We start from the raw sequence: 22,599 nt of genomic DNA on the forward strand, positions 1-22,599 counted from the left end.
TGTGGTAATGGGTTGTGTTTACTGTTTCCCTGTTCTGTTAGATGATACATAAAAATAAATATTTTTGGTTTTAATTTTGTATTATGTTATTCAGAATTATGAGGACCTTCATTCAGCTTGCACAGAAACACATCATGCACATTTATTAAAATGAATGTTACAATGAATGTTGGTATAAAACACATTCAAACAAACAAAAAATTCTGAGCCGAAATGTTGGTAATAGGAAGACTCCTCAGGAAAATGTTTTTTTTATTATTCCTTCTAACACAGCACCACCAGGAAGAGAAATAAGCCTACTGTGAGCAAAATTGGTGAGGAAGTAAATTGTAGCCTAAAACTGTCTTTACATAATAATTAAATTGATTCCCCCTTTTGTTTTGTTTTTTCCTGTCTTGTGTGTGTAGGACTTATTTATCTCTTTGTAGTGATGTCCTCCAAAGGGTAATTCTGTGTTTGTGATGACATTTGGATGTTCCCCATGTTGTTTTTTTGCAAAAGGGCAGGAAGAAACAATGTGTGTGGAGGGTAGATCAGTGTGATCATGCTCTGCTAGTAGTTACTTTTTGAATAACCGGATTGTTTTATTACAGTCATTTTATTATGCCCATTTAGGTGCTTCTTATACCAAGAGCTGAGAGGGATAAGAACTCACGTGGAATTGGTGACGGGGTGTTCATCTTAAATCCAGTTCCAGAGGGGTTTAAGGAATCCTGTTGCCTGGCATTCCTGTTAACTTATGTTTTCATGCAAATCACATGCAAATAGTAGTATTCTAATGACTAATCTAAACTACATATCTGAATAATGGTATTATGTACATCCTACATTAAATAAGAGTGGCTATATTTCTAGATATATTGTAACCTAGGAGCTGTTCTAAACAGAATGTTTCAGTACCTCTACCCACACAGGACTCCAGGTCACCAACAGAACAGACAGACAGTGGTACTCCAAACAGAGCTCAATTACAGAGCAGCAGCCCATTAAAGAGGAGGCAACCATTCATTGTCTCTGCCCTCTCAATCCGTAACGCATGGATTACCCAACATACCGTACCTTAGGACAGAAATTGAGGGTGCCTGACTGGAAAATAACATGGCCCCATAGAGCATGCCAGGTTGAGTGAAGAATATGCTGCATCAAAAAATGACACCCTACTGGACATAGAGTGTAGTACATAGGGTGTACAAGTCATTATTTCATACCAGATTCAGCCTTCCATCATATCAGTTTGTAGCTGAGAATCCACTCTGGGATAATAATTTTTAATCATACTGAGCCACAAATTTATAAATCAGACCCACAAAATTTATTTAATCTGTGAAAGGACACATAAAAACATTCAGCATTTGGTAGTGTTGCCATAGCTACCTGGTCATTTCTGAATCCTATCTTCAGGCTATTGTGGCAAGTACAAACTCAGCAGCTTTTACGCATTGTACTTGAAGGCAAAGTCAAAATTACCATCATTATCCCCATTATCAGTTCCTCTTGTCATCATTAGATACGTAGAAATCTAACAATATTATTTGCCATCTGTTGCTATGCTCAGCACTCTTCTATCCCATCCAAATGGAAATGCAACAGTGCTGACCAGATATCCATCTTGCAGGTGTACAGGTTCAGAATATAGCTCATTTCCAGAGATAATTGGTGTTAATCACTCTCCATCCCTTTGTCACTGTTGGTTTTTGGTGTTTTGGTTGGTGTACTATTTCTCAACACAACACTGACAGATAGGTGTTTAAAAATGAAAGAAACAAAGATAACCCTCCATAGGATAAGCTAAAATTAGGATATATTGTCAATGGTGGTTCTTTGGTGGTTCTGTTGTGTCTAATAATGGAGGAAAAGTAAAGGAAGGCTAAGAGACAGTGCAGCACAGTGCAACCCTGGTTCAGTCCTAAGCTTTTGGCTGTGTGGAAATTTGTATGTTCTGTTTTTGTCCAGATTGGTTTCCTCTGGGATCCCCAGTTTCTTTCAACTGTCTAAAACATGACACAAAGTGAACATGATGGACAGGCATTCCTTCCATTGTGTATTCCTACCTCACATGCAATGTTCCCAGGATAGACTCCAGATTCACCATGACTTACTGAAAATGAATAATGGCCATAATATCCAGTACAAAAATATCCACTATATCACTTCCTGTCATCTACAACTAATTCATGTTATTATTCTGCAGTTAATTTAAATGTCATTTAAATGCACATACATTAATCACTCATTGTATCTGATGCCATTCTCAAACCCTGGACAAAATGCTTTAATAGATGAAAGAAATAAGACATTGTTTAACATTTGGTTATGACAGAGCATCTGAAAGACATACTACAAGCATGTACAGTAACCATGTTTCGCTATCACTCCTCAGCTTCATTAACATGGCTGTTGTGGCTTGGAAAGCAAGAAAGCATTAGAAAAACATGGAATCAGCATTCACAATGCAACGCTGTATCATTGATATTGTTTTTCTGGATTTTTATCTCCTTTAAAAGGAGTATAGATGGAACTGTCAGCCAAAATGTTATTGGAGGCCATTTGTTTTGATTAATCAAAGAGCAGTTTAGCTCAACACTGCTTAGAAATTCAGCATGGAGAAGTTCAATATCCAAGGAATGGAGGTAGTCCCATTTCTCATTTTTAGTGACAGCGATATTGTGATAAATGCCTGAGAGCAGAGGGGATTCACTTATGAGACTGAAGAAGGCTGATTGGCATGGAATTATTCATGGAACAGCAGTGGTGTTGCATTCTATAAGGTGCTAATTTAGATCTATTTTATTTTAACCCTATGGCATATAGGTGACCCTGAAGGTGATAGCATAAATTACAAAGCACTAAATGGTGGGAAAGGTCTAAGAAAGCTGTTTAATAAGGCTAAAGTTTCTTCTAATTAACAAAGACAATACTAAACTGTGTCAAGGAGTAGAGATCCCTTGATTAGACCTTTTCTACTCTTTCCCAGGCTTGGAGAAATGTGTTTATTGTGCATGACACTAAATCAATGACTTTGGATTTCTAGTCCAGTTAGGCTAGTTAGTCTGTGACATTAGGGTCCTGAGAAGCTGAGCCCTGAGAGAGAAGGAAGAAATGGATCTTGCATGTAAATGGAATCTCTTCAAGGTGCACAGATACACACATCATGTCTGTTGCATATTCAGTATAGGAAAAAAGGTATAAAACAAGCCAGGAAATAGGCATTGCTAAGAAATGCTTGAATACACATCTATGAAGAAAATGGCAAAGGACTTGGTTATTGTGGTATATATGTTATATTTTTATACATTATAAGTTTGTACAGGGGGGGCACGGTGGCTTATTGGTTAGCACGTTCGCCTCACACCTCCAGGGTTGGGGGTTCGAATCCCGCCTCCGCCTTGTGTGTGTGGAGTTTGCATGTTCTTATACCGGGTACTCCGGTTTCCTCCCCCAGTCCAAAGACATGCATGGTAGGTTGATTGGCATCTCTGGAAAATTGTCCGTAGTGTGTGATTGCGTGAGTGAATGAGAGTGTGTGTGCCCTGCGATGGGTTGGCACTCCGTCCAGGGTGTATCCTGCTTTGATGCCCGATGACGCCTGAGATAGGCACAGGCTCTCTGTGACCCAAGGTAGTTCGGATAAGCGGTAGAAAATGAGTGAGAGTGTGAGTGAGTTTGTACAGACCAAACGGTCATATCAAGATGAGCTTTGCGAACATCCCATTTCGAAGTGTGGCTGTATCAAATTTGTCTAAACAGCCACAAAAACATTAGTGAGGTCAGGTACTGATTTAAGATGAGTCTCTCAACAAAACGATCACATGATAATCACCTAAAACATCCATCCAAATCAACACCAAAATAGTTTGTGGACACAAAATCAATTTACCCCGTCTTCTGATTTAAACCCTATTGAAAATCTGTCTGAGATTAAACAGTGCAAACCTAAAAATATAAAAGGCTCTCAAATGTTCTGCATGGTGTTAGAACTATATACAAGTTGTTCCAATCTTATTAGTCATATCAAAAAGAAACTTAGTGTTGTCTTTCTCTCCATCAGCAGGCTGCATCATGAACATGACCATTGGTTGCTGAAGACAAATAATGAATAATAATAAATGAATGATTTTTTTATTACTCATGTATATTAATAATGCAAATTATTTTGAACACTAGTGAGGTCAGACGAGAAGGCCTGGGGTGCAGCAGGTGTTACAATTCATTCATCACAACTAGTGTTCAGTTGGGTTGAGTTCAGGGCTTTTTGCAGGACATTCAAATTTTATCACTCCTACCTTGGCACACTATGCTTGCTTTATGCACATGGGCACTGTCTTGCTGGTCTAAGGGGTCTAAGTAGGGGTCTAAGTTCCACTAAAGGTTTCCCTTTAGTGCAATAGCATACAAAGATGTTATAGAAAAGGGGTGTCCAATCTTTTCTGCAGAGGGCTGGTGTGGGCGTTGGTTTTCATTCCAAACAAGCAGGAGACACACCTGACTCAGTTGATCCTGTCTTCAAATAGCGTGGCTTGTGCTTTGTTGGAAAACCCAAACCTACAGTACACTGGCCCTTTCCTTAATAAGAATGGACACCCCTGTGATAGTCAATTGTGTGCTTCTAATTTTCTGGCAACAGTGTAGTGAAGGGCTACATTTGGGTGTCAGGGTCAAATATACTTTTGGCGATTTAGTCTACATTAACCAAATAATTAATGACTCTATTCTATGTTAACTGTGTTTACACAATAATTTTGTAAAACATCTAGGGTCTACCCGAGGTAGTTCGGATAAGCGGTAGAAGATGAATGAGATCTAGGGTCTACAAAAAGCATGGGTATGTAGTGACTGACTAACAGCTGTTTCTCTAAGCCCCTTCCTTTCTAGGATCTTTAGAAGCAAGAAATGCATAAGTTTATTCTCATTTAATGGCTTTAGAAGAATGTAATAAAACCCTCCATTAGTAATTCACACAAACACATATATTCAGTGTTTTAACACACAAGAACAACAGCAACAGGGAACCTGTGATAGTAATTGCTTTTTTCTTTTACAGATTACCAACCCTAGTGCTCAGCCCAGCAGAGTTTCAGGGCAACAGATTTTTTTCATCCATTTCTTTATCTACACTGCAAATTTAAGGCTCAGTAAGAATTTAGCCATTAAGTAGTAGACTTCTTCGATATGTCTACAGAGAGATGGTCTTCATTAACTACAAAGACACCACATTCACCTGTAATAACTAGCTCCAGTATTATTGGCACACTCCAAGAGAATGGGTGATAGAGATAAATGCTACATGGATTTAAGATGAGTCTCTCAACAAAACGATCACATGATAATTACCTAAAACATCCATCCAAATCAAGACCAAAATAGTTCATGGACACAAAATCAAATTACACCGTCTTCTGATTTAAAACTCTATTGAAAATCTGTCTGAATTTAAACAATGCAAACCTAAAAATGCTAAAAGGCTCTCAAATGTTCTGCATGGTGTTTCAAGAACCATATACAAGTCGTTCCAATCTTATTAGTCATGAAAAAAAGAAACTTAGTGTTGTTTTTTTCTCCATCAGCAGGCTGCATCATGAACATGACCATTGAGAAATGGTTGCTGAACACAAATAATAAATAATAACAAATTAATGATTTTTTATTACTCATGTTTATTAATAATACAAATTATTTGGAATACATTAGAATGCATTAATTCACATTAAAAAAGCAGATAATCATATTATTTTAATTAGAATTTTCAATGAAAATTTCATGACAATTTTTCATTCTAGCTGAAGACAGACACCATAAGAACTTAGTTATATGATTGAACTCTACAGCTTCATTGAAGTGACAGTGAATATTTGCATATTGACCTAATTTTAACCATGAATGCATCCTTATGCTCTTTTGAATCAAGTCATTAATTAACATGAATGAAGGACTATTTCAAAACATTTTAATTAGCCCAAACGCCTGGTGTGGCGTGTGCTGTACTGCTGCTTCATTAACTATTGCATCTGGCAAGGTTTATTAACATGACATTTCAGAGTACATTGAACTGTTCTAGTATATTTGAGGATTAATATATGTATCTAGTGCTTTGTGGGACAAATAAAGATCAAAGATCATTAAATTGGAAAAATGTAAATTATTAAATAAGAATATTTTATAAAGGGGGAAATGTATGGTGTTTTATAAGTGCAATATTCAAACCAAAAAAACCAATAAAATTTTAGTTAAAAATTTCAGTTAAAAATTCAACAAATTCAGAAACAGTATTTGCTTAAAACCAAAAATGTAAGTCTTTATTATGTTTGATTATTACAATAAAAATCACACTTTTTTCAGTCTGATATCTAGTCAGTCTTGTGATTTGAAATTTTATGCATTTACCTTTGCTATTTTTGCTGAGATGAAATACTTTCTTCTGAAGAACCCAACATCCTTTGGGTAGGTGTTTAGTGTTCTCATACTCACATTAAAAAATAACATAGAAAACAGCATCATATAAATAAAAATAAATATATTTTAAATAATGAAATATACATTTTAAAACAACAGCAGTTTAATTTGTTCTAGAATTTCTTCTTAATGTAAACATTTGTCTTGCACTGACTCGATTGATTGTATACTGTAAGCCAATCAGCAATGAGCATGATGTTTAAGATATAGTAAAAAATACTGATCTGTTTTCCAAATTTTCTGGTGTGTTTTTATTTTGTTATTGTGTTTTCTGATTTGCTGTAGTGTGTGTGTGTGTGTGTGTGTGTGTGTGTGTGTGTGTGTGTGTGTGTGTGTGTGTGTGTGTGTTTTGTTTTTTTCTGGTTTGTTAATGTGTTTTATACGTTTAGGCCACCATAAAAATGAGTCACTGCATGCATTCGTGCATTTCACAAACAAAATTTAGCGAAAATGGTAGTAATAAAATAGTAAAACCCTCCGAGTAGATTTGATCTTCAACCAGTAATAGTTTACCATAAAACTGCCCAAGGAGTATGCACACACAAAAACAACCATAAAACACAGACCCAATCCATCATTATTTCTTTTCCTACTTCTATTTCTTTCCTACTGTTGCCGTTCTCTGTCAGATGTGTCATTCTTTGTGTCCTGTGTGGTGAGAAAGGCCAAGTGCAGACAAAACAAAGGGCAAGTTAGTGTCTTAAAGATGGTCTGTTCTTTCAAAGGCTTCTCAAGGGCTACCACATGTCAAAATAATGTCGGAAATATCAGGTGTGGGCTTGTGTCTAACAAACAAACAAGGCAAACAGGAAATAGGAAACTGTCAGTGATATTATAAGGAATACCCTTTAATTAGTAACTTAGGTATGTGGTGTTACTATGTATTTTTCCATGAACACAAATACAATACTGTAACATAATTTTCAGGGCAAAAATACATTAAAATTCAAAATAACATTTAATTCCTAGTGGTGTAATATCTGCCATCCTACTGTGACAAAGGAGTAAGCATGAAACGGGGTAGATTAACACAGTCTAATCCTGTTACCGCTGTATGCTGACCGATGCTAATAAGGTTTGGGGCATATACAGAAGTGTCTTCTGTTCACAGATTAAATTAAAATGATATGTCAGAATAATTAAAAGAATAATAATACACTGTACATTTGTGCTGGTTTATTTATACCCCCATGATGAATTATTTATAATAATCTACTTTATTTAATTAAGAATTGATAAGCTTTGACTAAAAATTGATTCCAAATAGATAGAAGTCCTGAAAAAATACTGTAAGAACAAGACTAGACTAAAAAAATGGGATACTAAGAAAGATTAAACAAACCCATGATACAATTCTGTAAGAATACCGGTAGTAGGTGATTTCTTAGGATCTGCAGACAATACATCATCAATATCATTATGTCAGAGACACAAATTAGTTCAATTCATAATCATATTTTATACACACAAACTTACAGACCAGCCCTTTTCCATTCATTAAAAACTACTTTAGGAATAAGATGTACCTCATTCAGACTCAACAGGCTAAAATACAACTAATACAGTGACAAATATTCATAAAACTGACTTCTGTTTTTGTTGTTGATGTTTTAATGTATATATCAAATTCACTCAGTAATACAGACATATACACACAGACAACTAATTTACTATAATCCTGATAATCCAAGGGATTTATCATTAATTCCACTAACAAACCTCAATTACCCTTCTGCATATGAATGTAACATTACCTGCAGGCGTTGTCAAAACTTAGTCAACCAATGTGGAAGCGGTGGCAACATTCCGCAGTCTAAGCAACTGCATTTGTGCTTTCTGGCAATTCAGATGATAAATACAACCTCAGAGACTCCAAACACAATAATCCACAAAACATTTCATCATATGAGGAATAACAGAAGTGCTGTGCCATGAGTACCTCTTCATTTTAGACATCGAAATTTGTTGGGCAAGGTTGAGCGGTTGGCTCCCTGAAGCAATGTTGATTCCTGATGACCGGTACAATGGGAAAATAATAAGCCTAGTTCTTTTCAGCACATGGCATGAATCTGTGCAGTTTGATAAATGAATCTGGAAAGGAACCAACAGTAATTTTTTTTTTTAAATCAGGATATATCATTTTATTGTCTCCATTCTCAACTCATTTGATTCCACTATATATTGCTCAATACCCATCAACTGCAATAATGGCAGTGCAGACAAAGTACAGAACCTTAATGAGCCTTGCATATGGAATTACACATTTTCTACACATCCGGTGATTATGTCATCTTAACTAACAGGAACTGTTACATAGTGTACACTCTGGTTATAGGCACTTTTGGTTCAATCTGGGTGTTATGCAAACATTTGTCTATAACATTTTATTCAGCATTTATATATCATTGTTCCTGGGTGGTGTAGCGGTTAGCATGTTTGCTTCGTACTTCCAGGGATTTCTTGATATGTATTGTAGGTTAATTAATAAAAAGATAAAAGATAACATAAAAAGATACGTAAAAGAAACATAAAAGATATGTATTGTAGGTTAATTAATATCTCTAAATTGTTTGCAGCATGTGAGCTTGTGGCTGATTTTGTCAACACTGGGTTGGTGCCTGTACAGGATGTTCCCAGCATCCTGCTGCTGACCCTGTGTAGGATAACAGTAAAAAAAAATAGATGGATGAATAGATGGATGGATGGATAGATGGATGGATGAATTACGTTCTTTCTGTAACACTAAGGCAACATTTTGAAATGTAGGAATCTTAATTTTTGTCAAACTGGAAACATTTGTTCAAGAAACATTTTATTCACATTTTCTGTTAGCTATTAACTTATTTATGTATTGTTTATTCATGGGTGGAATCTGGGATATGGTAAAGAATCACACTTGCTATCATTGCTGTTAACTTATTTAGATTCATGGGGCAATACTTGCACTGCCCAATGTTCACTCTGTGAATACTTTCAGTAACAATGGAAGAGCAGATGGACAGTTAATGACAGGGTTGCTAAATTGGCCACACTTAATAATCATCAACTCATTTAATAATAGTAGCCATGTTTTTTTATATAACAAATAGCGATTATGTAGTGGATAATGTCAACATATCATAAGCATGTGTAAAATACTTATTTTACTATTCAAAGGCTGAGAAAAAGAAGAAAAATGTTACTCTTTTCTAATATTTAATATATTGGGCTAGTATTTCAGTTGACGGGAAATTTTATTTAAATCTTCCAAGCCTGGTTTATGTCTACTTTTAGAAAGATTTTTTTTTACTTTTCAGTAAAAAGTTTAAGTTGAACTGTATGTCTCAACTGTGGATTACATGATCACTCTAAACAGTCACTAGTTATTACCCTATAATATGTCATATTGTTATTACCCCATAATATAAGTTACGGGTGACAGAATATTAAATTAATTTAGTTTAAGGCTAAGTACTTATTAATGTTGGTTGACATTTATGTAACACAGAGTATCTGGTGTCAGTATTTGTAACAGGCAAAGGTAAATTTGTTCCTTTAAAATTTCCTGCTTTCTTACTGCTTATTTAAAGAGAAGCTGTGAGGGAATGATTGTTCATAGGTGCTATAATGTAAGTGATCGTTAGAAGCTAAATGTCAGCAAATTACTGTGGAATCATTTGTGCATGGTGACAACCCTCCACTTCAAGCCTAGCCACACCTCATCCCTTTGTTGATCATTTTCCTGGATGAGCACACACTATTATGATTTATTTCCTAAATATTGTTATTTATCAGCATGATTACAGAGTGTTCTTTCTTCTGTCCTGATAATATCAACCATCGTGCCTTCAATGTCATTGAAACTGTGAGCCTCATGACAAGAGGAGAATTTAATGAAGGCATTAAATTCTCGTCCCTAGGCTTCTGTGGATGTTAGCCAAACAGTAGGCTGTGAGGCAGGTAGAGAGCGTGAATAATAACAGTGTTATGTTTCCCTGCACTTCAATCATATAAATTTGTTATCCAGTCAGTGTTAGCAGCCGCCCATAAACAAAATCACTCGCAGAGATTTAGCTGTCATTAGCTGTAACAGATGACTGTAGGAAGAATTTGGGCATTGAGCTCAGCCTATCTATCTTCACACAGCACAGACAGACGAGAGCCATTACCAGGTCAAAGGAAAACCATTAGATCACAGCTCTCTGGTAACAACAGGATGTTGAAACAGTACTTTGGTAATTCTGTTGAGAAATACTGTGGTACATCATTGAATATCATCAGAGTTTTCTCTCTTGTCTTTTTTCCCTACCAAATTAAACAGTGCCCTCTTATGGCCTTTTACCAGCAGAGTACTTATTCATCTAACTAGGGTCAGGCCTCATTTTCTTCTAACTATAAAGGCATGATCCTGTCTTTCATTTCTGACCCTCTCCTATTCTCAGCTCATTAATGATTTCCATCCAGAACTTTAACCGATTCATTACACTGAATAAATGATTTTTAGCATTACCTTAGATTATTCCCCTCAGACCTCAGATCAAAGAGAAAACCAAAATGAATCCTGAGGCTCAGAGACTGAGAAATCCACTGAACGGCAAGGATCATCAGACACATCCAAGAGGTGAAAGAAAATTGGTCCCAGGCCGATATCAAAGCCGCAATGCTGTAATCAGGCTGCAGTAACCTGTAGGGAGGTCAAGAGAACAGGCAAGAAAAGACCATTGATCTGAGAGAAAAATCTTCACACACACACTTTACAAACACAGCAGGAACATGATTCTGCTATACTCAGCACTAATGCTAATTATCTTCATGAAAATGAAAAATACTACACAAATAAAAAGATGCTGTAGTTTAGGAGTATTGGAAGATTGAAAAAATGTGGATTGTGAGGACTGAGTCCCTGGGGACGGCACATGGAAGAACATGATTAGATGTTCCATTAGCTGACCATTTTATGTATATTTTCAACATCTTGTCCATGTTTTTGATCAATTCAAATAATAGAGATTCTTTTTTCAAGCAAAATGCAGATCTTTGACTATTTTAATCTCATACAAAGCAAAGTTAAAATATACTACAAAACAAACAGATTTATTACATACAATCAGAAACAATACAGTATTTATAGGCTATAATGTTTACTATGTGTCAGATGTAACTGTCAATGCTGGTCTGAAGTAATTTCTCATTTCTGTAAAAAACTGTAAAGTCATTAGTGAAAAATGTAATAAAAGTGCCAGGGAGATCAAATCTGGCCATGAATACAATTACCAATGTTTTGAAAATGCCCCTAGGGTTTTTGTGTTAGTGCTGTTGTTTTGAAATATGGGACATAATATACAGTGTATATATATATATATATATATATATATATATATATATATATATATATATATACACATACTGATATATACACACTGAGTACACTGAATATATTCAGTGTATGCTCAGTGCACAGCCCTGTTTTTTTAATGGATGGAAAAGTAATATACATTTGAATCAAAGATGATTCTAAAGTTAATCCTTAGTTTTAATCAGCCCCACATAGGAATCTATGCAAACTGAGAAAATAAAAATGCTTCTTGTATTTAAAGAAACCTTTGCTGAATTCAAATGGTCACAGTCACTTATGTAAGGGGGCATGTTGCACATTATCATATATTAATCAGGATCTAAAGTTCCCAAACTGATAGAAATACCTGAGAGGTCAGTGTAAGATCCTCCTCACAATAAGATAAGATAAATATGTGTAACTTACACACAGACATGTATATTTCTTTACAAACTGTCAAACACAAACCCTCTACATGAAAAGACAAGGTATCCAGTTGTCAATGTCACAAATAGTGTTTGTTTCACCGAATATTTAGCTTCAAGTGTTTATCAGACTTGTCTTAATTACCGCTCCACTGGAGAATATTTGGGCCGTTTTTTTATTAGCTCTTTAAACATAAAGGACATTTTTTATGAAAATAAAAATAATAATAAAAGGAATTTTTGCTGTTCTTCATGATCTTTTTTTCTTCCTGCTTTTGTTATGTGTTGTCTCTGTCCTTCCCTTTCTCAGTTGTTAGATAAAAACCATATACAATACCTGTCACTGTTTTTAACATCCACATATATCCTGGATATATAGTAAACTTTGGATAAATTAAGCTTGGAACTGTTCCACTTCTGTTTAACTATCATGCTATCAATAATTAGGAAGACATTTTAAGGCAAGGCAAGGCAAGTTTATTTGTATAGCACATTTCATACACAGAGGTCATTCAAAGTGCTTTACATAGAAATTTGAAAACAGTTTATAAGAGAGAGAAAAAATATACAGTATATGTAAAGATAAGAGACACATGATAAAATAATAATAAAAACAAAGAACAATTAAAGAAAATAAATGTGATTTTAATAAAAACAGTTTAAAATATGTTAAAAAGAATAAAACAGGAGTAAAAGTGTTAAACAGATGTGCAGAGTTAAACAGATGTGTTTTTAATCTTGATTTTTAAAAGTGTCTACTGTTGAAGCACATCTGATTTCTTCTGGAAGCTGATTCCAGCTATAGGTGGCATAATTTAGAGGTGTTTAGTTAAAAAAAATTGGATTTACAATCACTTACAGAATATACAATGGGGTGAATTTGTGAATCAATGCAATCTTTATTCACACTCTATTTTAACATTGCTAGAAATTTATGTAACATTTATTGTATGCGTGTAAAGGGGACATTAAGAATTCAGTGGCTAGTTTGCGGATGATGCTCAGTCACCTGCCAGACATCTGTTATTACATTAAGCAGCTGAAGCAAAGCAAAGCACTTGCTAGATGACAGCTTCATTTACCAGTTTTCATTTGCAACCTCTGCAGACAGAGACACTTTATATTCTTGCAGCTAAGAAGTCTAATCACATCCATTAGTGCAATAAACATGCAATGAAAGATTGAAGCAAATTAAGAGGCAAACTAACCATATTAGTCATGCAGCAGATACATGGCATCTACAAGGTCCAAGCATCCCAACTGTCCAGAATTTTACATGATCATGTCGAATACTTTTAGAATATTGAGACACATTCTGTCATGCAGACAACACATATAACTTATACATGTACTCTGTGCTAATTAATTTTAGTTAACCCTATTGATTATGTTTTTATGTAAGATTAGAAAATACTGAGTGACAGAGTGTCCTGAATGCAACACAGGCCATTTTGATTATGTTTCCTAACCGTAACTGCCTCATATAAACACAAGTATTTTTTTAATAGACTATAAAGTTCTTGCAAACTGTGATATGGTTAGGTAATTATCAATAAAGATACATATAAAACCCTTCACTCTAGTTATACACTGTATTATTTCACATATATATATAACAAGGATGGAAGGAGAAAATATTTTAACTGCAAATTGTTGAAACTGTTATTGTTATTGTTATTGTATAGCATCAGATAGATGGTAGACTGTATTACAGCTTTTTCAGGACATCAACCTGTCTTAACCAATAAGACCATCTCAGGCACAACTTTTTATCACTTACATGTACTGGACTCTGACTGTTCTCTTCTATGACACTGTAATTGACTGCAATGTTTACATTGTTTAAAGACATTGTTTACCTGCTAGAATACATTAATAATTTAGTATACTGTATGTGCAGTATCTCTAACTATGACATATTCTGACTGCATACAATGTTTACAGTTCTCTCTTATTGTACTTGCTCAGAGCACATTAATAATATTCCATTCCATGGTTGTATAATCTTCTATTATAATCTTATATAATATTTTGTCTTTGTGCAATATTTTCAGTTTGCTAGGTAAGAGATACTTACCACTTTTATCATGTCTAGTTTGAAGTGTTCAAATGTAGCATAAGCATATGTAAATACTTAAAGCCTTCTTCAGCGTGTCAATAAACTTGAAACTGTAGATGTAGAATCTTTGGATCTGTTTGGCCAAATGTTTAACAGGTTAAAAGGTAAAGACTAAAATCTAAATCTAAATATTTAACTTGCTTTTATTTTTAACTCACCAGTTTATAATTGGCAGTGGTCTCTATTGCTTGCAATGCAAACTTTCAACAGAGCCACTACAATAATCTTTAATTCGTAGGTAAGATGGAACAAAGTGTGCACAGGTTTTAACTGTTTACAGGTTCACATGGCCACAAGATCAAGGTCAGTCAAGAGCACAAGTGAACCAAAAATGTGAGCACAGTCTTAATAATTTAAGAACTTAAAAATGTGAATGGAAAAGTAGTACAATTTCTTGAAGATTTTTTTTCTCTCATGGTTTTATTATACTTAACCATGGACACAGTTTACTATAAAACTAATCACTGTATCTTTCCTAAACCTAACTAACTTTAAGAAAAAAATTATTTTAAGAAAAAGAGACAGAAAAGGTGAATGTTTTAAGCACCTATGGTTCAAACAGGTTTTTTTTAACATGTATATATGGTACCACTAACAATAACAGGTGCTGTTATAACATCATAATGTCATCTTTACAGTCTAACATAAAATAACATTTTGGATAAACAATGAAGCAATTATTCAGCTGTGTCTCATAAAAGTAAGGAGCAACTGGAAAGAGCAAGCATATCCACTATATCTTGTGTGCTTTTTTGTCTTTTGTAGATCTGCACGTAAATTATTAAATGCAACAAAAACCCATGATTTAAACCTCGCTGTCTCTCTCAGACACAGCTTGTATGGCTGAGTAACAGTCAGATAAGGGAAATCGTTTTGTCTCCGATGTACTATACAGGATAAAATGCAATAACTCCTGTGTGTGCTGGAGTATGGAGAAAATATGAAAACCTGGTCATGGTAAGTAAATCAACTCATTCCTGTATTGCCTGGAAGCAGCCTTGGGTTTTATGAAAGTGAATGCATCATTACATTTGGGCTGTTTGAAATGTATATGTGTAAGCTTAAAACAAATGTGTTCTCTTAGACTAACCTCTATATATATATGATTTTAAATTCATTTTAATATGAAAATGTGGGTAGAATATAGATATAGTATCAGATATCCTTTGGTCTCATTTACTGGTTTCATTTAAACCCGATCCAGGAACATTTTGGATTTACAGGTATCCAGTCCAAATGTGTGCAATAGTTTGTATACCCTTAGACATCAAATCTCAAACCTCAAAATAAATTGATCAACCTTACATGGAGGTGGTCGTTGCATCATTGCACTAATTGCTGTTTTCCAATTTCTTCCATCTTTCAATTAACACCCTGATGTACAGGTGAACAACCATCCATGTGCTCAGATACTCACAGTTTTTTACTCTGCTACAAACTACACACAATAATGGATATGTTTAGCTGAGACACTGTTGTTTTGTTCGAAATGATTTTTTTATTGATTGTATCAACATGCAACTCCATGACAGAATACCACCAATAAGCAATAGTGTTATGCTGGCATGGGTTGAAATAAACCTAGCACTCAGAGATTCTGGGTGATTAATGCTGACCTTGAATTTCCTTTTTTGATACAGTTGGGCATTAGACTTAATGTACTTAGAATATGTTGTTATGTTGTATTATTAATGGAAGTATGACTAAACTGAACTGAACTGAAATAATCTTTTTACCTGAAAATCCACTAAAATCTCAGTATAGCTTTTGACAGATAAACTGACTGATGTAGTGTGGCATTCAATCATTTTGATTAAAGTAATTCATTAAAGCAGTTTCTCATATCTTGGCATTTGAATATTGTCTTTGACATTTGATGCGCTGCGTGTCTGCAATATTTTGGTTTTACGTTCGCTCCATTCTGTGTTGTGTAATGAGCATTAGTTATTAGTAGTCTAAGCCCGACGAGGGTCTACGCAGGTTCCAAAGTTGGTGTTGACGATGGATCCTCCAATGGACCAGTCACCGTCACATTTTAGTCCGTCCTCACAAGTGCAGTGGTAATATGTACCATAGAGGCTCTTTGGGGAGAAAAACACTTTACTTAACTATCAGAACTTCTTAGTGATCTGGCATATAGTAAACAGGCCACTCTAAAAAGACAGATACAAGTTAACACTTTAAAGTACACTTTAACAGTACAAGAATAATCATACCTGAATTAACACATTAAAACTCATCATACTTAACTAGTTAAGAGTTAAGGCTTGTAATATTCATGAACTATTACGGCGCTAACATTAACTACGCCATGATATGCCTATGATATGGATTTATGTGTGAAGAACAACCATTTTATCAATTAATTAACACACACAAGTGAACGTAAACAAGCTCTATAAGAAAGAATATGACTTAAATATATGAACAAATTCAAATTTGCCATATACAGCTGCACAAACAAAAATACCACTGAATGGTGCAGGATTACTTAATTCATTTGCATTAATCTTCCTTATTCAACAGAGAAAGCTAGCACTATTAATACTATTAATAAATACCAATCATTTAATCTCAACCCATTTAACCTCTGCATTTTTCTTCAAATCCCACCTTAGTACTAGAACATGCTCTGGCTGGCTCAGGCCCAAGGCATTGCTCCTTTACCCACAAGGATGAACGATTTGAAATGATGTATGTTTAATTCATATTCTTTCATATAGAGCAGGTTGATTTATTGTATGCCTATGTGTCTATCAATACACTAACTAACAAACGTACTACGAATTGGTCCTTCATGCATGAATTCATGAATCATGTCTTGGTTAAGGTTAGCTCTTCATTAGTTTGTGATTAGTATATGCCTTCCTTTTTCATTAATTCATATTTATATTAGTATTAATTCAGGTATTAGAGCATGATAATTCATGTGTTGTTATTGTAAAGATACCCTTACTAGACAGTCAATAATTTCAGGATGTTAAGAAGAGTAACATAATATATGCACAACAATGTGAGGATAGTCAGCTGCAAACAGTCAGTTAATATAAACGTATGAAAAAGTACACAGCCCTCCTTCATCATCTTCAGGTTTCAGGTCTTTTTTTCTATCAGCTGTACCACTGAACTATGTATAAATGCTTCTCTCAAGTCCTTTCATTACTGTCACTGTGAAGGCAGTGAACTGAAGAAAAGCTCTTAATTAAAGCCCCAATTAAGCTTTTATTTAAAAAAAGAAACGCCACTGTTTACCGATAGATGGAATGGAAGATGTGCAGCCAATGTCATAAGTCATATAGGAAGCATGTGTGTTTTGGCAGAACCAAATTCTGATCTACTGTTTTCACCCAGTCCTAATTAGTCTAGGATGTTTAATTCATTTAATAAATTAAATTAATTAAAGTATTTAAAATGAGTAAATGTTTACATTTTCGCTCCCTGGGTATAACAAAACATCTGCTACACTGACAAAATAGTGTTTTCTATTGAATGTTAATTAACATTTCATAGACTGCATTAGCTTTGGATGGAGTGTTTACAGCACTGTTAGAGTTTTATGTTTAAATTGCATTCTTTCTGTGTATACAAATAGATAGGAATGTATACATTTAGTGGCTGTAGAAAACACCATGTTTGGTTGTTTCACTTTGAAAATTCTGCTTTAGCATTCTGAAATTTCAAATATATAATGAAATTGATCATGTTCTTTAAGTTGGCCCGAAATGAATTAGGCAGTAGAGGTATGCTGATCCGTAAATGGTTGTACTACCCCAAGTTGTTTTGATAATGTCTCTGGCATGGCCTTTACCTTTTTAGAGCACGTCTCGCTCTCTGCAGCGCGTGGGGCACAGCGAGCCAGGCTGACAGCGGAACCACGATGGCAGCAGGAGCTCTTGCACTGTGCACTGATGGCACACAGCTCTCCATTATTCTATAGAGCAAGAAATTTTTAACAAAAAATGCTAATTGGCAAACAGATACAAATAACATAAGTCATCCTAGGCACCAAGGAAGGAAGTGAATGTAGGAAATACAGGTTCCATGGCACATCCAGAAAAAAAAGTATTGTGGCAACTTTTAATCATTTAGTTCAGCAGCTTGTGCTCAGGTTTCAATGCTCTTACCAGGTTGATGAAAATGCCCCTTTCAGAAGTTTGAGTAGTAGTGGCCAGAGCTGTGGCCATCAGGCACATTGCAATCACTAACAAAGCCCTCATCGTGTTGTGTCTAGATCCACAGTGAACTCACTTGCACAGGGTCAGTTTTTATTTTCCCTTTATATCAGACCTCCCTTCCTGCAACATGCCCCGGGTTCACAAAGGTCATCTTTCTCAAATACAACTAAAGTACATCTGTGACTAAGCTCTAGGTTTCTTGACAGCTGTATAAACACAGCTGTTTTCCCATTAGTCCCTGTTAATGACAGAAGGTTTATTCCCATCAAGCTGTTTTAGTAGTGTATTAGTGAGCAATATTTCTGTGTTTTCATACAAGCCACTGAAACCTGGACTAAAATAAATACAAATATAATTAATTGCATTATAGAATTAACAAACTAAGAAAACATTGAGTTGATTTTTTGATTGCTCTCTCATAGCTCCAGGGTCTCCTGATTAATTCTGTGTCTTGGTTACTGTTTGAGTTTTACTTATTCTCTTGTGTGCGCATTTCCTGTGTGTGAGTTCCCCTTGTCAGTACCTGGAGCAGCTGCTACACTAAATTTCCATTATATTTGAATGAGTGTGTGAAATGTGTGTGGACTGGCATCCCATCCAGGGTGTATTTCCACCTCACAAAAAGTGTTCCTGTATTCTATCACGACCCTGACCAGCCAACATAAAAATAGTTTTTAAGCCAGATTTGAGCCAACACAAAAATAGTTCACTCAACATTGAAACACTGATAAACTCTCAAATGATGAAGCACTGGCTGTCTTTTTAATCCTCTCTCTTAAAAGAGGTTTTTGTTTTTAAAAACACATGCAGATACACTCAACTGTTATTTTTAAACAGCTCCACCTGCTGGTTATTGCTCATGCTTTGAGCATGCCTTCACTACCACACCCATTTTTAACGAATTGTGTCTAAGCAAAGACAGAAATTAGTTCAAATCTCACTGTGCAGTGTTTCCTCCACATTAGGTGCAAAGATGGTGGTCATTTTTTTTTTTTTTTTAAGATTTAGAATGTGGAACATGACATTGACAGCTAGCAACTCATAGCACCAAACATTTAACACAGAAGGAGCTTTTTCAGGTCTGTGAGACTTTCAACAATTTTTCTGCTCTGCTTTCTCCTTTGCCTTTCCTCCAACCCTGAACCAGAACATCATATCTAATGTGCAATAGAAAATATTAGTCTGGCTTTACAGCCACATTTGAAATAGCTTAGATGTCATAGATGGTACTATATGTACTACAGACATTAACATATCTCAGATTTTCTGAAGGTCACATAGGCAATGCAGTGTATTTTAAAATATAGAAAATAACTTAAAAACCAGTTTTAAACAAAACGCCCACCCTGTCTGAGTCTTCTTTATATCACATAGGAAGTAGCTGTACACTAACAAGGCTTGTTGCATATCCGATTACTCTGGTCAACTGTTTCATCACCTTATTCTGATCACATTACCATTTAAAATTTATAGCCCATGACACCTCTGTTGGCTAGGACATTGTTTCTGACACAAAACAACAAGTGTTGAAGTACATTGGTCACTTTTTGAAGATGCAGCCCTTTTTCTATGAACTTCCAGTTATAATAAATGCATGGACCTCTGGTGTCTGTGGAAATGGATTTCTTGTAGAACAGCTTTAACAAGATAGGGGTTCTGAGGAAGCTTTGTTATTTTTTTATCTTACTGGACGGCTCTAAATAATCATCAACATGCGGAGAATGCTTCCTGCCACAGAGGCGGTCAAAATCTACCAGACAAACTATGTGAGAAATGCTAGAGCCATAGGAGTCTTGTGGGCAATTTTCACAATCTGCTTTGCCATCATCACAGTGGTGGTGTTTATTCAGCCGTACTGGATAGGCGACAGTGTCAACACACCACAGTCTGGCTACTTTGGGCTCTTCTACTACTGCATAGGTAACCCCATCACCTCAGAGCTTGTCTGCAAGGGCAGCGTGCTTGACTTTAGTTCTATTCCATCCGGAGCATTTAAGACTGCCATGTTCTTTGTGGGAACTGCGATGCTACTAAATGTTGGAACGATGGTCTCCTTCAGCCTCTTCTTTTTCTGCAGTGCAGCCAGTGTGTACAAGATATGTGCATGGATGCAGACTTCATCAGGTAAGTATTAATCATGTGGTTCTCTCATTTGTAAGTTGTCATGCCTTTGAATTTTTATATTTGAAGCTAATAGTTAATATGTAAATATACATATTCATATGTATATACATGAATATATATACACACTAGTGTGAAAAAGTGTTGGTCCTCTTCCTGATTTTTTATTTATTTTTTTTTTTTTGCAGGTTTGTCATACTTTAATGTTTCAGAACTTCATGCCATTTTTAAATGAAGGTTTTTATTATTAAGGGAAAGCAAAATCCAAACCTACATGGCCCTGTGTGAAAAAGTGCTTTCCTCCTAAACCTAACAACCAGTTGGGCCACCCTTAGCAGCAAGAACTGTAATCAAGCATTCGTGATAACTTGCAATGAGTCTGTTACAGCACTGTGGAGGAATTTTGGTCCACTCATCTTTACAGAATTGTTGTAATTCAGACACATTGGAGGGTTTTTAAGCATGAACCGCCTTTTAAGGTCTTGCAACAGCATCACAATAGGATTCAGGTCAGGACATTGACTAGGCCACTCCAAGGTATTCATTTTGTTTTTCTTCAGCCATTCAGAGGTGGACTTGCTGGTGTGTTTTGGGGGACGGTGGTGTGAATAGTGACTTTAGTTCAGAAATGTTGCTGCAACCTATTACCATGGTTAATGATATTACTTTGAACACAGTTGAATGTATGTCTAAACAATCTCTTAATGAGCTGTTAAACTGGATGCTAGATGATATGTTATTGACCTCAGATGGTAGCCTACAGCATAAGTCATGTCAGAGGTCCTGAGCTTCTGTGTTTGCATACTTCTAATGTGCCTTCCAGCTCTACCAGGCAGAATTCATTACAAACAGAATAATCCTTAACTAAGTGTTCTAAACAGCATTACTGCCACACAGCTCTAAAGCCATTGGCTTGATCTTGATCTGAAGTGACCAGACCTGCTTGAAATGTGTGCATGTTCTTCCCACTTCCCAAAAACATGCCAGTATGTGATTCAATAAGATAAATTGCCCCTAGGTGTGAATGTGTGCATGCGTGGTGCCCTGCAATGGACTGGCTTTCTATTCCACGGTATTACTGCCTCATGCAGTTATCAGGATGGGCTCTGGATCCACTATGAGTAAAAGCTCATTGTTCTATTCCTACCAGCAGATAAAAAGTGTACTGGCCAAGAAACTGATTCGAGACCGATAAATAGATGCCATACACGGTGCAAGCATGTTTTTGTTCAATGTGTTCTCCATCCTGTAGCTTTGCTGATGGTACTGGGCTGTATGATTTACCCTGATGGATGGGACTCTCCTGAGGTAAAGCGCATGTGTGGTGAGCAGACGAGTAAGTACACACTGGGGAACTGCACGGTGCGTTGGGCCTACATTCTAGCCATCATCTGCATCCTGGATGCACTCATGCTTGCACTTGTGGCCTTCACCCTGGGAAACAGACAGGACAGCCTGCTACCTGATGAATTCCAACTGGAGGCAGAGGAAGGTAAAACCACTAAAAGTTAATTATTTTCAAAAACATTTGTGAGCTCGGACACTTGATTAGCTTCTCTTAAAGTGCATCTCACTGCTACATTCAGATACATTTTTAAAGCTAGTGGTTTGCAGTGTGTTAGGATTATATAATAAGCATTTCTTAAATCAAGTATAATGTTGAAGCTTGCTAGAGTAATATAAACAAAATTTTGGCTTCAAGAACATGACAACATACTTCTCTGTCTCTACAGATTCAAAAAAATGAATCCAGAAGCTGTTCTGACAACTGTGAAGATTCACAATGAGCATCCCATAGCCACTGAGCATGACCACTGAGGCAAACTGGTGTATACTAAAATTGGTAGAATATAAACAAAAACATTACAAACTTGATGTATAGTCACCCTTTTAAAAACACTTTGCAGTCTATGTGAGTTTTCTCCATTTCAAACTATTTTGCCATTAGGTCATAAAACACTGCTCAATTAAATTGGAACCTTCCTACAAAGAAAT

At 35.7% G+C, this 22,599-nt stretch overlaps 2 protein-coding genes across 2 annotated transcripts; one reads left to right on the top strand and one right to left on the bottom strand.

Moving 5' to 3' along the window:
- Positions 1-15,783: 15,783 nt before the first annotated feature.
- Positions 15,784-18,586, bottom strand: LOC132854041 (colipase-like). The gene is made up of 3 exons (XM_060882164.1): positions 18,433-18,586; positions 18,117-18,239; positions 15,784-16,389 (listed from the first exon to the last, which is right to left on the bottom strand). The coding sequence occupies exons 1-3, from the start codon at positions 18,523-18,525 to the stop codon at positions 16,264-16,266; spliced, it is 342 nt and encodes a 113-aa protein (XP_060738147.1). The 5' UTR covers positions 18,526-18,586; the 3' UTR covers positions 15,784-16,263.
- Positions 18,587-20,195: 1,609 nt separating this feature from the next.
- lhfpl5b (LHFPL tetraspan subfamily member 5b) lies at positions 20,196-22,398 on the top strand. The gene is made up of 3 exons (XM_060881903.1): positions 20,196-20,607; positions 21,857-22,096; positions 22,338-22,398. The coding sequence occupies exons 1-3, from the start codon at positions 20,196-20,198 to the stop codon at positions 22,349-22,351; spliced, it is 666 nt and encodes a 221-aa protein (XP_060737886.1). The 3' UTR covers positions 22,352-22,398.
- Positions 22,399-22,599: the final 201 nt, after the last annotated feature.

This window comes from Tachysurus vachellii, chromosome 11 (genome assembly GCF_030014155.1).
Source record: "Tachysurus vachellii isolate PV-2020 chromosome 11, HZAU_Pvac_v1, whole genome shotgun sequence".
Lineage (NCBI taxonomy): Eukaryota > Metazoa > Chordata > Actinopteri > Siluriformes > Bagridae > Tachysurus > Tachysurus vachellii.

Coding starts and splice junctions, on each gene's coding strand:
- lhfpl5b (XM_060881903.1), top strand. CDS start 20,196: ATGCGGAGAATGCTTCCTGCCACAGAGGCGGTCAAAATCTACCAGACA. Junction 20,608..21,856: donor ATGGATGCAGACTTCATCAG/GTAAGTATTAAT, acceptor TCCATCCTGTAG/CTTTGCTGATGGTACTGGGC.
- LOC132854041 (XM_060882164.1), bottom strand. CDS start 18,525: ATGAGGGCTTTGTTAGTGATTGCAATGTGCCTGATGGCCACAGCTCTG. Junction 18,240..18,432: donor GGGGCATTTTCATCAACCTG/GTAAGAGCATTG, acceptor CTTGCTCTATAG/AATAATGGAGAGCTGTGTGC. Junction 16,390..18,116: donor GCGAGACGTGCTCTAAAAAG/GTAAAGGCCATG, acceptor TTCTCCCCAAAG/AGCCTCTATGGTACATATTA.